General features: G+C 37.1%; 1 protein-coding gene across 2 annotated transcripts in view; it reads right to left on the reverse strand.

Annotated features, from left to right (window-relative positions):
* Positions 1-6,589: 6,589 nt before the first annotated feature.
* LOC101889429 (diacylglycerol lipase-alpha) overlaps positions 6,590-17,086 on the reverse strand; it is a 40,716-nt gene continuing 30,219 nt past the window's right edge. The window contains exons 13-14 of one of the 2 annotated variants that reach the window (XM_059121674.1): positions 15,090-15,222; positions 6,590-14,122 (exon numbers count right to left, since the gene is read on the reverse strand). In XM_059121674.1, coding sequence (XP_058977657.1) covers positions 12,089-14,122; positions 15,090-15,222 — 2,167 coding nt within the window. In that variant the 3' untranslated portion in view covers positions 6,590-12,088. Of the gene's footprint in view, positions 14,123-14,644; positions 15,223-17,086 lie in introns of those variants that run through there. The other variant, XM_059121673.1, reaches the window with a different exon arrangement.

Consider the following 17,086-nt stretch of genomic DNA (forward strand, 5'->3'; position numbering starts at 1 on the left):
GGATTGTGGATGTGGTTTGGAGGATATATGGCAGCTGATACCAAAATCTTGGAATATAATATCTTTGGTAGTTAGAATTTTTGAGCAGTTTGATCATATGTCAACTTGAATGTATTTATTTTTTCAAAATTATCCTTAAATGTGCATGGAAAGATCGCTAAGCTGCAAAAATGAACAGCTTGCTTTAAAAATATTTCTGTTTTGAGAAATTTACGTATGCAACGGAAATCATATATTAATGGGTAATTCTTTTTTGGTTGATTTCTTAAAAAAAAAGAAACAAATTGGCAGCAAAAGAAAACCAAGACCTGAATTACCCTCGGGTGTGACCGTAGCTAAATTGGCCTTGAAAATATATGTTGTATTTGTTGTGTATAGATTATCTAGTGAAAGTCAGTTCAGAAATATATTTTCAATTCAACATATAAGTTGCTATGGAAAATTTCTTAGTGCATCGACTGCATATTATTTGACTTGAAACATGATACGATATACATATTGTTTATTGCTAATGTAACTGATTACCTATTAAAATTGAAAAAGCTTATTCATGTAATTTGCCATTTTTAACGAAAAGCTAGCAAGAAAAAATGTAATTGATTTCCAGGAAGTTAAAGCAATAAAAAGCCTGTTTAATTTATAGAATTGAATGGAGCGTGGACATGCATAATGAATATAAACTTAAGTTCGGTTTGGATAACGAAGACCACAAAAATGTTTGCATGTGTGAAATTTGAAGAGAGGGCGTTTTGGTTTTTAAAACCTTAAACTCTTTGTGGGGGAGGTACCAGAAGAAATGGTCCGATCTCTACCATCTTTATAACAGATCTTGAGTTGATGGATGCACCAAGTCAGACATTGTGTTGATTGAAATATTGAGATGTGCCAAGTCTAAATGGAATCGGATGGTTAATTCGTGTTTCATGAGCTTCATGAATATTCAAAATACTGACCCTTTGTGGGGGAGGTACCAGAAGGAATGGTCCGATCTCTACCATCATTATAACAGATCTTGTGTTGATGAAAATATTGAAATATGCCAAGTCTGAATGGAATCGGGTGTTAATTTCGTGTTTTATGAGTTTCATGTTATTCAAAATTTTGATCCTTTGTGGGGGAGGTGCAAGAAGGGGTGGACCGATATATCTTATATTCACAGCAGATCTTGTGTTAGTAGAAATATTGTTATGTGTGAAATATGAAAACATCCGGATACTTATTTTGGTTTGATTATTCAAAACTTGACTCTTTATGGAAAAGGTACCGGAAGGAATAGTCCGATCTTTATGACAGATATTGTGTTCATAGAAATATTGAGATCAGAGTCAGAGTGGAGTCTGAAGTCAATTTCGCGTTTTGTGAGCTTCATGGATATTCAACATTTTGACATCTTGTGGGGAGGAACCAGAAAGAGTGGACCGATTTATCCCATTTTCAAGCCAGACATGGGTTAATGAAAATACTGTGATGTATGTAATTTGAACAATCGTGTTGTTACGTCACATTTTATAAGAGATATAATTATTCAAAATGTTGACGCTTTGTGGGGGAGGTACTTGATGGAGTGCACCGACATAGGATTTGCAAAGTTGAAGCAAACTAGTATTATCCTTTCTCTTTCTGTGCAGTAAATTATTATACCCTCAGCCATATGTCTAGAGAGGGTGATGGAAATATATGGCAACCCTCATTAAGCAACATGAATGCTGTTGTAACTTCTTTATTTTCTTTTGCATTCATTCTCTCGTTGAACTTCGTTGTGTAAAGAAGCATAAAATATTACTTTTAATTTCAATAAATCTTTGGATATATTTAAAGAATAAAAACAAAGTTTTATCAGGTTATGGGCCCAGTCCACCCAACACTGCGCAATTTGATTGAAAGTTAAAAGATAAAAGGAAAGGAGAGAAAAATGAGTGCACCCGTTCTTCAAATAGATAAATTGGATGAGAACAATTATGACCTATGGTCAATCCAGATGCGGAGTGTTGTAATCCATGCTGGTTTTTGGAAGATAGTAAATGGAACAATCAGGAAGGAAGGCGATGAAGCGGCAAAGGCCAAATGGGATGCCGAAGACGAAAAGGCCCTAGCATCCATTTTCCTGGGAGTTAAACCAACACAGTTGGCTTATATACGGAATTCTAAAACTTCAAATGAAGCTTGGAAAAAACTGGAAGAGGTCTATATGCCGAAAGGTCCCATACAAAAAGTTTCCTTATACAAAAGATTGTTAAATTTGAAGATGACGCCAAATGGTAATGTAGTGCAACATTTAAATGAGTTCTCGGAAGTATACGAGAAATTGCATGAAACCGGAATTGAGATTAAGGAGCAGCTTCTAACCATAATGCTTATGTCTAGCCTTCCCGAGGAATTCGACAATTTTGTGATCGCAATGGAAACCCGCGATGATCTTCCCACTTTGTCATCCCTAAGACAAAAACTGCTCGAGGAGGGAAAGAGAAGACAAGAGAAAGAGGAAGAGACAACCAATCAAAAGGCATTTGTCGCACAACCTGCAAACTCCAAAACGGGCAAGAAGAAGCAAAGTAGCAAAAAAGGTTTCAAAGGAAAATGTTTCAACTGTGGATTAACGGGACATTATGCGAATAAGTGCGAAAAGGAAAAGAATAAAACGCAGGCGATGACGATGTTAGCGGTGGCAGAGACAGCGGCGTTAGACAGCGAGAATTGGTATGTAGACAGCGGTGCGACGTCACATATGTGTAGAAAAAGAGAAATGTTTGTAAACTTCAAAGTACACAATGAAAGAATTACACTCGCTGGTGACAAATACATCAATGCCATTGGTAAAGGTGACGTGAACATATACACCAACGATAATGAAATTAGACTTGAAAATGTTTTATACTCTCCTGAGTTGCAAGCTAATTTCATATCTGTTAACAAAGCAGTTGACAGAGGTTTGACGGTGAATTTCAATGGGAAGAGAGCATCAGTTAAGAAACCAGATGGTGATATTGTATTGCAAGCAGAAAGAAAAGACAATATGTTTGTATTTAACAGCAACTCGTGTGAGAAATTGTTCGCTATGCATAACAACAATATGGTGTGGCACAATAGATATGGCCATCTAAATTTCAGGAGCCTGAATGACTTGTCAAGAAAATGTATGGTAAATGGCATGAGGATAAATGGAAATGTTATGGCAAATTGTGACACATGTATGGTCTGTAAAGTTCATGTATTACCATTCCCTAACCAGTCTCAGACGATTTCGAAGGAATTGTTGGAACTTGTTCATTCAGACGTGTGCGGTCCATTTAGAACTACTTCGGTAGGAGGATCGAAATATTTTGTAACATTTATCGACGACAAGTCCAGAAGAATATTTGTTTACTTTATGCGGTCGAAATCGGAAGTATTTGAAAAATTTAAGATATTTAAAGCTCAAGTTGAGAAGCAGACTGGCTGTAAGATAAAATCACTACGTTCGGACAATGGGCGGGAGTATATTAACTCAAATTTCGATTTATATCTTGAGAAAGAAGGCATTACACGGCAGTTGACGGTTCCCCACACACCACAACAAAACGGGGTAGCTGAGAGGGCCAACCGCACCCTCGTTGAAATGGCCAGATCGATGATGGTGTATGCTAATGTGAAACCAACTTTGTGGGCAGAGGCACTGAACACGGCTGTATATATTAGGAATAGGTGTCCTACCAAGCAGCTGGAAAACAAAACTCCTTATGAAGAATGGTGTGGAAGAAAGCCCAACGTGCAACATTTCAGGATCTTTGGGGCATGTGCTGTTGCCTTAGATAAGTCTGAGAATAAAGCTAAATTTGATGCTAAAGGCAGACGATACATAATGGTTGGTTACTCTTTAACATCTAAAGCGTACCGTCTGTATGATGTGGATAAAAATAAGGTCATCGAACGTCGGGATGTACTTTTTGACGAAAATTGTTTTGGCAAAAGCAGTGAGTCTACTTATCCTGAAGGATTTTCTCCGACCGATACACTTTTTGATTATCTACTGTCAGACCAAAGTAATTCTGATGGCAATGGACGTATCACAGGTGATAATTTACAACAAATCCAGATTAGACCTGACAGTGAAAATGATGATAATTCCGAGGATGATATGAGTGATTTTGAAGGCTTCACTGATGGGTTTGAAACAGCTGAAAATGATGGCGAGTCCAGTAATGAAGTTATATGCCATGCTGTCGACGAAAACATTCCTAATACGTTTGAACAGGCAATATCTGATGGTAATAAAGATAAATGGCTTAGGGCGATGGAAGATGAATATAATGCGCTTTGCAAGAACAAAACTTGGTCGGTGGTGGATCTTCCAAGGGGACAAAAAGCTATTCCATGTAAGTGGGTCTATGCCATAAAAAGGAATGTAAATGGTGAAATAGAGAGGTATAAAGCCCGCCTAGTAGCCAAAGGCTGTCACCAACGTCTTGGAATTGATTTCCATAAGATGTTTTCCCCTGTTGCTCGCTACTCAACAATCCGTATTTTATTGGTTTTGGCTGCGAAAGAAAAAATGTTTTTACATCAAATCGATGTCAGTAATGCATATTTAAACAGTGAACTCCAAGATGAAGTCTACATGCAACAGCCACAAAATTTTAAGGAAAATATTTCGCCAACCAAGGTTCTACGTCTCCATAAGGCTATTTATGGATTGAAACAAAGTGGAAGGGAATGGAATTCCAAATTAGATAACACATTGCGTAAGATGAATTTTAAACCATGCGATAACGAACCCTGTCTTTATAAAGGCATGAGGAGAAACAAACAAGTGTTGATCGCCGTTTACGTGGACGATATTATTATAGGATGCAAAGAAAAATTGATTGTTTTGGATATCAAAAAGGAATTGGCAAGTGAGTTCGATGTCAGTGATAAAGGTCAATTACGCCACTTTCTGGGTATGGAAATCGAAAGAGAAGGTGAGACGGGTATGATAAAATTAGGGCAAAGCCAATACATACGTGATCTATTACAACAATATGACATGGAAGGTTGTAAATCACTGCAAGTACCCTTGGAACCCGGTTATCAGGTAAATTGTAATGATAATGACGAACGTGTAGATCAAACCGCTTACCAATCCCTTGTCGGAGCTCTGATATATTTAGCCACTTCTACGAGACCTGACATCTTGCATTCAGTGTCAAAACTGGCTCAGAAAAATTCTGACCCTCGAAAAACTGATATGATTGGCCTTAAACATATTCTGAGATACTTGGCAGGATCGGTCGACAAGAAAATAATATATCAACCTAATGGAAGTAACATAGAAGGTTACGTGGATGCAGACTGGGGTGGTAACCGAGTGGACCGTAAATCATATACCGGATTTATATTTTTTATTGGTGGATGTCCCATATCATGGGAATCTAGAAAACAGATGTCAGTCGCACTTAGTAGCACAGAGGCTGAGTACGTGGCGTCATCCGAAGCAGCAAAAGAGGCGATATATTTAAAGCGTCTTATAAAAGAAATAGGCGCATTGAATAACAAATACGTAACTCTACACATAGACAATCAAGGGGCACTAAAATTGGCTGAAAATCCAGTTTACCACAAGCGTTCAAAGCACATAGACATAAGGTTTCATCACATCCGAGACTCAGTCCAGAAAAATGAAATAAAATTAAAATATTGTCCTTCGACTAATATGGTTGCTGATGTATTCACCAAAAATTTGTCTAAACAAAAACATTGTAATTTTATAGATTTAATGAATCTAAAATGATATCTTTGTGTAAATGTAAAGCATCATTCATGTTGAGGAGGAGTGATGGAAATATATGGCAACCCTCATTAAGCAACATGAATGCTGTTGTAACTTCTTTATTTTCTTTTGCATTCATTCTCTCGTTGAACTTCGTTGTGTAAAGAAGCATAAAATATTACTTTTAATTTCAATAAATCTTTGGATATATTTAAAGAATAAAAACAAAGTTTTATCAGAGGGTATAGAGAGGGTCTAAAGCCGTTATTTCGATGAGGCACGTTTTGGCCGTATCAAATGATGTATACCTCCTGTAACCATATGGCTGAGGGTATAAAAATGGTTCATGTCTGTCCAATTTTTGCTTTATTTCATTTCGAGTTATTTTTACGTTGTAGCCATATTTTCCATTTAATTTCACCAAATGTTGGTATTTTATCAATATAGGATCACATTTTGGTATGACCCCTATTAAGAAATAGTACGATTTATGTATGAAAATATAGCATTTATTTTTTTACCTCTGTACAAACCTTCAAGACGATGAAAATATAAAACATTTACTGGTTTACATTTTTATTTATTTTTTATTCCCATTTTTTGTATGATTTTTATTTGAAAATTATTACAAAACTGTTACTTTTGTAAAAGTTCTTAATTTATTTATTTTTTTAATAATTGCATTGCGCATTTATTCTGCATATGTTTTGTAGTTTTATGTTTTGTATAAAAAACACAAAGGAAAACTGAGAAAAAAAGGAACGTAAAAAAATAAAATTGATCTTTTTTTTTATTGATTTTGAACATGTTTTTTTTTTTTTTTTGGTTGGTATTCACATGTACTCGTGTGTTAATGTATAAGTGTTATTTGTTGTATTGTTTGTTCTGTATATATACATTTGCATTTTAAAATCTATATGAGGAGATCCATTCACATCACAGTCATCAATTTATGTAAAATATTTAAATTTGTTCTCATTTCGTTTCGACAAAGAAGAAAATCGACACAATGTCTCCAGAAAAAATATTGGAAAATTTTGCTAAATACTGAATACTAAAATACTTTATTAAGAATTCAGTTAATTTGTGGAACTGAGCCTATTAAATGATTAACTAAGAGGAAATTAGTTGTGAATTTTTACGATTGTGTTATTACAAGCATATGCTATTTTAAGGTAGGGTCACATACGCCATTTTGAAAGAGTTCACTTAAAAAAAGATGAATTTAAAGAATAAATATTGGGGTTTTCAGACTTTGTTTTAGAATCATTCAAATATTTATCCTAATATCGATGTATCCGACTTAAGTCACCGAGATGGACAAGTTTAAATGATAATATTCTTACAGAGATTCGGAACAGTTTTTTCAATTATAAGAATTTTTTAATATATCATCGAGACGGGTTTTTGTCCATTGATTTCAATATATTATTTGTTAACTGTTATTGTTTTTTATTGTTGACCTGTTGTTCAGGGTGAGATGAAATAATTGCAACCAACTTCAGGCTGCTGCAAATTCTAAGTCACTCGTCCGACAGCTGTTAAAATAATTCCAGTGACAGCTTACTATATTGTTTACAAGCGTACAAAAGCATTTTGGTGAGAATTTTCTAGAAAAAAAAAGTTATTTGTGATGGAATTCAATTGATAGTGTGATTTCTTTATATTTGACTGGAAAAATACAAGTGGCTATCGTTACAGCACTTCGGCATTTAAATGGGAATAAATCTTTTCAGTCTCGTACCATCGCTCGTTACCGTAAGCTGAACTCGTGAGCTGAACATATCGCAATATTCCATTTGAGCTCGGGTTAAAGCCATTGAAATTCCAAAAAGTGCAATAACTTACACCGCAACAGAAAGAAAATAGACTCAAAAGAGCTAAAGAATTACTTCGTTTGGCCGAAAGTGGTGAACTGCCGAATTTGGTTTTCTCCGCTCCGATGAGAAAAAATTCGTTGTCCAGCCAGGTCAGCTGAAAATGTGCACTTTCGGTTGGCCATCAGAACTCAAGCGCCGGCTATGGTGAGGGTGTGGGCCGCCATAACAGGCGATGGTGGCTCTCCACTCGTATTTATCGACCGTGGCATCAGAATAAACGTCGAATATTATCGAGAAAATATTCTGGAGGGTGTATTAAAGCCTTGGGCACGCAAACATTTTGGACGCAGACCTTGGACACTCCAACAGGATTTAGCACGCGTCACCCAAAAATTGGTAAAAAATTAGGTTCCTCGCTTCATTTTCAGCGCACAATGGCCACCAAAATCTCCGGATACCAATCCGTTGGGCTATTGTGTCTGGAGTATTCTGGAATGCATGGTTGGCACTAAAAATACCAAAATGTCGATCACCTCAAGCAAATCCTTCGCCGGGAATGGGCGAAAGTACCGCAGAGCAACATTTGGGCAGCGTGTGACGGTTTCATTGGCCGGTTTGAAGACCATAATTCGTGTCAAAGCTGACCAATTAGAACAAATCTGAACTTATTCTAAAATTTGATGCTATTTCCGTATTTTTTTGCTTTCATTCAATAAAACTTAAAAAAATAAATTTTTATAATTTTTTTATCTCACCCTGTATATGAATTCTTAATAACTTCATTTTAGCTTGAGGTCAGTAGAAACATAAGTGTTTTATTTTTCTAACTTTGATTTTTATTTTCCAATATTTCGACTGACTGAAGACTGAAATATTGGAAAATAAAAATCAAAATATAAAAATAAACCCTGGTGTTTCAATTGACCTCAAGTCAAAATAAAGTTATTAAGAATTATTTGTTAACTCTTAAAATTGTCGATTCACAACTGCTGTACACTTTCAAAAATATCGAAATTTATGAGATCTTTTAATACTTTTCATTTTTGGATGTTTTGGGTAAAAGGACATGGACACGGGACGGGAGAATTCTTTGTTTTCTTTCTTTTATTTTTTTTCTAATTTCTTAATATGAGTATGTGTGTATGTCTGTGTTTATTAATTATTACGCGCAACTATGTTAAAAAACGGATGGCATTATCACTTGTTCAACAAATTCGTTACTTCTACATTTCCTAAGTAATGTTGTTTTTGTTGTTTTTGTAAATTTTCTACTTATGATATTTTCCTAATATTTAGTTACTTTAATTGGTTTCGTGTTAGGTGTTAGGGGGAGGGTGGTGCGAAACGCCAATGGAGAAATGTCAGGTTTCACTGCGAAACATGACACCTTTCCTCTGGCCTTCGATTCCCTCCATTGATAGTTTGTTAGTGTTTTCTCTTTTCATTCTTTGAGTTAGTTTAGGTAGGTATGTAGTAGGTATTGTATAACTATACATACTGCACACAACTGTTAAACGTATACGCACAGTATGCTTACAACTATAACTAGCTAAATGTAATAATAATAATAGTCATAATAATAAGAATAATCTCAATACATTTAAGTTTTATAGGTTGCTGTTCGGTTGGTTGGTTGTTTGGTTGATTTGTAGGTGTAGAGTTAAAATATTGACAACTACAGTATTTTGTTTCATTTTCTCTTTTTGTTTCTTTTTTTATAACAAACAATGTCCTAAACATTTTAACTAGTTAGTTTATGCTATAGACTACAATTAGGACTAGAGTGTTTTCAGATTAGAATAGGACAGTGTGGAAAAAAACCTAGATTCAATATTTGATTTGAACAAATGTTAAGTTTAACGGTCAGTAGTTGAATTCGTTGACTTGGAGTTGGTTGTTTTTGAAGAAAACGCTTTTGGCGATTCCATATGGAGTGAAAATACCATGACAAATGTGTCGAGACGTGTTGAAAATGTTGCATTAGGAAATGTTTCGACGACACAAAAAAATAAAATATTGTAGAAGTTACACGACTGTTGGATATTTTCCGAATATTGTATGTATCCCAACGGAAATGTTTCACACTGCAACTGCAAAATATGTATTATCTTGCAATTGATTTTTATTTCAGATAGCCGTATTTTTGTAATCTGAAATATGTCATCAGTATCTAGTTCAACCAACTTATAAAGAGAAAGCTAATGATGCCTCAACAATCCAAGTGTCTTCCTCCAATCACTATACGTCACCACAAACTATTGAACAGAATCCAATTCCACGGCAGTGGCTTCTACGATATCGGATTAACCCGAAACAACAACATTCCAGTTTCGGCCAGCGGTTGCCAACCCAGTTGTACATGTTTGAATTTGTCTATTTTTCTGCATTTGTAGCAGCATATCCCGGAATGCTTTCTCCGGATTTTATTGATCCGTGTCGGGATTGAGGAAAACCTGGGTCTTTGATTCTGCTCGGTTTGTCAGTACGTCATCCACCACAAATCTGTTTCGGTGCGATGTAGTGGATGTAGAGAATGGGTGCATTCTAGGAACTGTTCCGGACTAAGGCGTTTGCGAGATTACAATGAAATGATTATGTTGCGACATGCTGCAGTAGCGTAGTCCCCAGCTAGTCCACGTCTTCGTCGTCCTCATCACAGTCGTCGTCGGAGTATGGAACTCCACTGCAGTCTCCAGAACAGCAACCAACACAGCATCATCATATTATTCCACATGTTGCTGTTCCAACTCCTGATCGTGCACCGTTCTTGCAATTCAATTGCAAGGAACTTCGGGGCAAAATACATGAGATAGTGGAATTTATGAATCGGAGGAATATTAAGAACGCAGCGGTGCCAGAAACCAAACTGAATAAGAATTACAGCCTATAGTGTTGTTGTGGTTAGGCAGAAGTGGAGATGGGGGATTAGCGTTCCCGTTACACCATTCTGTTCAGTACATACCTATTTCGCTTGAGCTAGTCTCTAGTGACCCATGTATGGAATGTATGGAGGTAGTAGTCAAGTGTGGTAGAGGTGCTTAATGAGCCGATTGATAGCTGTGAACCGCGTTATTTGCCAAATATTAGCCCATTGTTGGCAGACAATAACCGCCAAGGTTATTTAATGCCCACCATAATTTGTGGCATTTTGTCCTAGGTAATGACCAAAGGGGATCAGCGCTGGTAGAGCAGATTGACTGCCTCACATTCTGCACGATATACGAGGATGCCCCCACCCGAAAAATGGAGAGTGTCACATTTCGCCAGACTTAACCATAGTGTCACCCGGTCTGATAAATGACGTGAGAAATGACGATAATCTCCATAACCAAGTCGCCCGATTTCAAAGCCTCTGAAAGCCGCACTTTCCTTAACCATGGGAAAACTCGCTGTCTAGAGTTCAGAGAATTCACCAACCATCGCTTCAGAGAACTGCCCAACCCTTCTGATGTTCGGGTAGCAGAAAGGATTTTCCGAAACATCATCAGTGATTTGACAGTGGAAATCAACCGGTTTGTAAAGGAACATAAGCGGAAAAAGTGGCTAGACCATCTGAAGTGTTGCAACATTGAAACTGATATGAATAAGCTGTGGGTAACGGTAAAGTCGCTCTCGAACCCTGAAAAAAAGGATGATAGGACCAAAGTCACTTCTGACGAAGCAACGCTATTGATCCGAAGAGTATTTCAATCGACAATTTGTTGAGTACCCCGAGAGCGACAGGGCGAAGTGAAGAGGACCACGTCGTGTCAGATCTCTTCCCGCCGAGCAGGAACAACCACTGTTTACGATGGGTGATGTTGCAAATGTCGTCCGGAACGCTAAATCATCCAAAGCGTTGGGCCCAGACGGAATCAATTGTAATGCTGAAACTGCTGGATTCGCCGGGAGTCGAGTACCTAACGAAAGTATGCCACTAACACTTCAAAGCGCAATGTGGATAAAATGACTTAGCAAAGAGAAAGAGATAATTGCATTCGACAAAATCTTGTAAAGGTAACAGAATATGTCCTTCAAGATATGGGGTGGTTCTCGGCTTGCAACGAGGAACGTCATGCCAAGGTAAATTTGGCACAGTGGATCCCGATAGGAGCCTTTTAGTGAGATTTGTCACTCAGTTCTTGGAAAAAAAAAATTATTTGAAATCCTTATGAGTGGCAAAAAATAATTACCGGAAAACTGTGCAGATAATTGAAGTAGAGCTGAAAGAGAAGAGTCTCTTTCCCATTTTTGGAAACTTTCGGATAAAGATTTATTGAGTCCTTAGATTATATGTATATATTGTCTTATAATCAATGTTAACCCTTATGCTAGTCGACAAAGGGGCCATTTTGTTTTTAAGTTGTCATCAAACTCTACTATGGGTCTCATCATCGGCTGGCAGATAAATTAAATGGAAACACCTCAGGCCGAATGAAAAATTTGCTATCATTATATAGTCGGACGGATAACCGATCGTTAAACATAACATATTATCAATTCGAAATTATTATTATTATCTTCATAGGATCTTTGTGAATAGAACGTTTTCGGTGTAGTTAGATTATACCGTACTTTCGTTTAACATTTTACTACTAGGCTGTCTTCTGGTCGTACCATTTGTTACTAGAATTTCAGGTAAATTGGATCCTGTAGTTGCGGTGGCGGTGGTGGTGGCAGTATTGTATTGTGGTCGTCTGACACTGACATCACCCCCACCACCAACAATACACGATGGCGTCGTGAGTCCGGAGGGATATATACAATATTTGTTTCGTTTGCGTCCAAGCAATGATGGACTTGATAATATCGACATTTTGCTAGGGCTTTGTACTGTTACAGTCTGTGTTTGTGGTAGTGGTTGTGGTAGCGGTTGCGGTTGCTGATCTTCATCGTTGTTTGCCATGTGGGGAGGAGGAGGAGTATACGTTGTGGTGGTGATGGTCGTGTATGGTTCCGTTGTGGCAATTGTGGCTGTGGATGTAAATGCGTCGTAGTGCAGGGGAAAGTGTGACTCTAAGACACCTGGAGGAATAATCGTTACACTTCGTTGGGTGTGATTCTGCTGATAGTTTTCCGTTGTGTTGGCAGACACTCTGAGGTCTTCTTCGTCCACCTCCACCTCATTGTTGTCGTAGTGGTCGTCGTCGTTGTTGTGATTTGCCGACGACACTCTTTCAATGGATGAGTTCGCACTATAATAGTCTCCGGTGTCCAATGAGGACATAATATTTATTGTATTTTTCTGGCACGATTCTTCATCGTCCTGATCGTAGAGAATGCTATCACCACTGGCTGTTAACTGTTTTATTGAGACATCAGTCATTGTTGTTATGTGCAACTCTTTTTCCCTTTCCGATTCGGATTTACATTGAGGCTGGCAGTTAGGCTCGACTTCTATTCGAATGGTTCCGCCATTTTGCTGAGGTTTATTTTTATAGCTATTGGCCGATTCAAAGCTGTCGTCATCATCGTCGCTGGAGTTCTGACTTGGCTGATGGTGGAATAGCGGATGGCTAATAAATACCCGGCCCATTCGTTTGTATTGGTCCAAATTACGTTTGTCCTCGGCACATGTCGACAGATTTTCGGTGAATTTCGGTGCTCTGCGCATCACCTTGGGAGTGTGTAATTGTGATTCGTAAATATCTTCCTCGGGTGACATGGACATGCCCCCGTTGTTGTCACAACCATTTTTCGACAAGTCGCTCGCAGCCGTTCCCTCGTGCAGCTGACGATCGAGGCTTGTGCCCAGGCTGTTGCGTGACGATATGCTGGATATTTCTGAGAGGGTCTCGGGACTTGCCAAGGGGGCAACACCCCAATTGTCGGCCTTTTGTTTGTTGGCATCATCCGTATCGTTCACTGAGGCTCTGCGCAAAGGAGGTATTACCAAAGATTTTGGTTTGCTGGCGCTGTTTGGACCCTTCTCCGAGGAATGGCGTTGTAAATTGCCGGTAACCGTTGTAATGGCAGCCGTCTCAGGTGGCGACAAATCTTCAAATGCAACCTGCTTTGTTCTAGAGCCATTCTGCTGTTGTTCCAGCCGATGTGAGTGGGCTTCACTACTGTGAATGGATACCATGGGGCTTCGGCGTGACGCCGCCATTGCCACCGTTGCTATGCTATTCTCAGCCACGGAAGATATATCGCATTGGATACTGCTTAACTGGCTACGACTGAGGACACTGCCCGCCAACGAGGAGGCCTTACTGGAGCTTACACTTTCACTAAAATGCGCATGTTTGTGGATCATCACGGGACTATGGAGATTGGTAAATGATGTTTCTAAACATACTCTTTGTTGTTGTTGCAGCTGCAGTTGTTGCTGCTGCTGCAGAAGTTGTAGTTGCTGTACCGTTGTGAGGGTTGCATGCATTTGGGCCTCGGTTTGATTTGTCCTTGTATTCGATCGGGTATCGGCCGTATGATGTGATGTTTGTGACATGCCGTCGGCTTGCTGCTGATGAATATCGGCATTTGAAATGTTGTAACAACTGTAGACATCCTGGTTGCTACGCTGCAGATCATTCGATGCCATTGAGAAGGCATTCGATGCCTGTCGATGAGGTTTTCGTGGACCACTGGTTGTTACCACCTACAATGGAAAGAAATATAATTTAATCCTCATTGTATTCGATATGTTATGGACAAGGGTCAGCCTAAAAAAGTAAGAATTCGGTTCAGTTTGAACAGGTCCAGGTTCAACGAATGAGTTTTTAAATTTTTGCTAAGAAGATATTCTCGTCGATCACCTCAAGCAAGGGAATGGGAATGGTCCAAAATATCGCAGAGCAACATTCGGGCAGCGCGTGGCGGTTTCATTGGCCGTTTGAAGTTCACAATTCGTGCCGAAGGTGACCAATTCGAACAAAACTAAACTTATTCTAAAATTTGATGCTATTTCCGACATTTTTTGCTTTCATTCAATAAAATTGAAAAAAATATATAAAATTATGGCGTTTCACTTTGTCGCATCGTTAATAACAAAATATTTCGAAAATTTTCTTCGATTTTGATATTGAATACTTTGAGAACACGTGCTTAAAGGAACCCTGTGTAGATTATATTTCAAAAATGTGCATAAATAATAAACCAAAAATAAAGCAAAAAACCAAAATTGCTAAAATAATAAATAAATATTTATTTCATGAAAAAAGGAGGTGTAAACTTAATACATATATACAAAATCTAACATCATCTCTCTATGTCTTAATGGACAATCTTAATAGATAAACAATAATGTACAAAAAGTATAAAAAACTACAAAATATTACAAATAATAATAATAATAAAAACAATAATAGCAATAATTATAAATACAACAAAATAAAAACAAAATAATTTAACACAAAAGAGATTTGCTTCATTACAAAAAATAAACCAAGTGTAGGGTATAACAGCAGGGTAATAAGCGTGAGAGGTATTCATGTTCTCAATGTCATTGCATACTTTTAGGCATAGTCTCATCAAACATGTTGTGTAACAAAATGGGGCGGACGGGGGGCAGTCAAATTGACATTACTACTCGCCGACGATGTATCGTCAGTCGCCTCGGCAATTACCTTCTTGAGGGCAGCCAAAATCTTGTCCGGCATGTGATCCTGCAGCATTACGGGCGATATTAGAACTTCATCGAAATCTGTGGTATCTGCCCAGATGGCCTGATAGACGGGCTCGCGACTTTTCAGCACATTTCTGTAAACGAAATTCAGAAGGGGGAAATGAGAAAAAATTGAATGTAAATTAGAGCGAAAGGTTAGGTTTTAACATAAAAACATTGAACATTGACAAAAACACATTGAATTTTGTACAAACACATATATGTCGTGGGGACATTTAAACCAAGAAATCCAGGAAAATTTACAATGCTCCTATTCACAACGATGCCAATATTTATATTGGAGTTTTGGTTTTCATGCAAACAGCAAAAAATTTAAATATTTTCATTTTTCATATTTTCATATTTTTATTATTCTTTAATTAAAATTAGATGAGTTAAAAGTGTTTCTTCAACCATAGACATACATAGACATTTAAATGTTCTATAATATTATTGAGTGTTTAGATTTAAAAGTCAATGAGCAGTTTTCCCTTAGTCTTAAAAGTTGTGAATTAATGAAATCGAGAAGATTTTAATTTTATTAAAAATAATTTTGTCATTTTTCTAAAATATGGTTTTGTATGAGACTTTTGCATAAACTGGGCTTTAATCCCAAATGTATTTTTAGTAATTATAAATTCCAGTCATTTAGGTAGGATTTAGAGTTTTGATATATCCTTAAACGCTTAATTTTGTAGAATATTAGACTTGGTTTTTTAACCAACTTTTAATGAAGGGAACCACTTTCTACGGAAGTAATATAGCACTATATACCTTAAGTACTCGGATTCTATAGAATCTAAGTCCCAACATTTCAAAGAATAGTGAAAGAGGGGGAACTTCCTACAATCTCGTTTAAAGGGATTTTTATAAACTAATTTTTAAGAAAATAACTAACATTTTCCGCTGAAATAATATAACACTATACAGTATGAGATCTACTGAGATCTACATTTCTAAGCCACTCGTTTTATTATTCCAGTGACAGCTTATTATATTGTTTACAAGCGTACAAAAGCATTTTGTCTTGTTCCTTGTTCTCTTGTTCCTACTTTTCAGTTTATCGCAGATAGCTGTGGCTTGCGCGGAAGTCTTGAACATGCTATCGAATGAGACCCCAAGGATTTTGGGGTAGTTAGTGGTCGGAATTATGTGCCCCTCGACCTGCACATTCAGCTGTGTATACATGTATAACATTGGTAGTGGTGTAAAGTGAAACTAAATATGAATCCAAACCGATTTTTACAAAAGTTCTGTCATAAAATATTAATATTCGCAGCAAGTTAAGGCTTTATGGTGCTTCAAACTTAAATAGGTTAACAAACATATATATGCGGGAGCTTTATTTAAACCGTTTTTAAACTCAGATAGTCAATATTTTTACTTTCATGTTTCGTTAACTCAAGCAAATGAACCTGTGAAATCATTGCCCGCGTAGAATCACTTCCATTAAATTTTGCTGGGTACCCATTTGGTTTAAACATTCCAACTCGTAATATTTCTACCAAACTTATATCAGTTTTGAAGATGAACCGTGGCTGCCTATTTCTTCTAGTATTTCATTCGCAAAAGTTACACAAGGGTCATGGGTTGAGGTATGTAGGAGTCAAACAAATCGAACGATATTTACTTACTATTAAAATGTAAATAGAAGGAATATTAGAAAAATAATTACTTATCTCATAATTTGAAGTATTCAACTTTACCTAAAACTAAATTTTCGTTTCATGACGAATCAAATCCCTTCATTCATTTTTAAATTAAAGACTACCAGAATATAAATACTTTCGAAAAATAAATAAAGAGTGAAGTTAGCAATTTCTATTCTACGAATTTTATCATATCTTTCTTGTTGACATCTGTAGAACTCAATAAGTTACAGAGTTTTTATCTAGATTAAATCAACAAAACAGTATATTAGTTTTATAAAATGTAGCGCCGTTATCCAATAACATCATT

Source organism: Musca domestica, unplaced genomic scaffold, assembly GCF_030504385.1.
Source record: "Musca domestica strain aabys unplaced genomic scaffold, Musca_domestica.polishedcontigs.V.1.1 2, whole genome shotgun sequence".
NCBI classification, from domain to species: Eukaryota; Metazoa; Arthropoda; class Insecta; order Diptera; family Muscidae; genus Musca; species Musca domestica.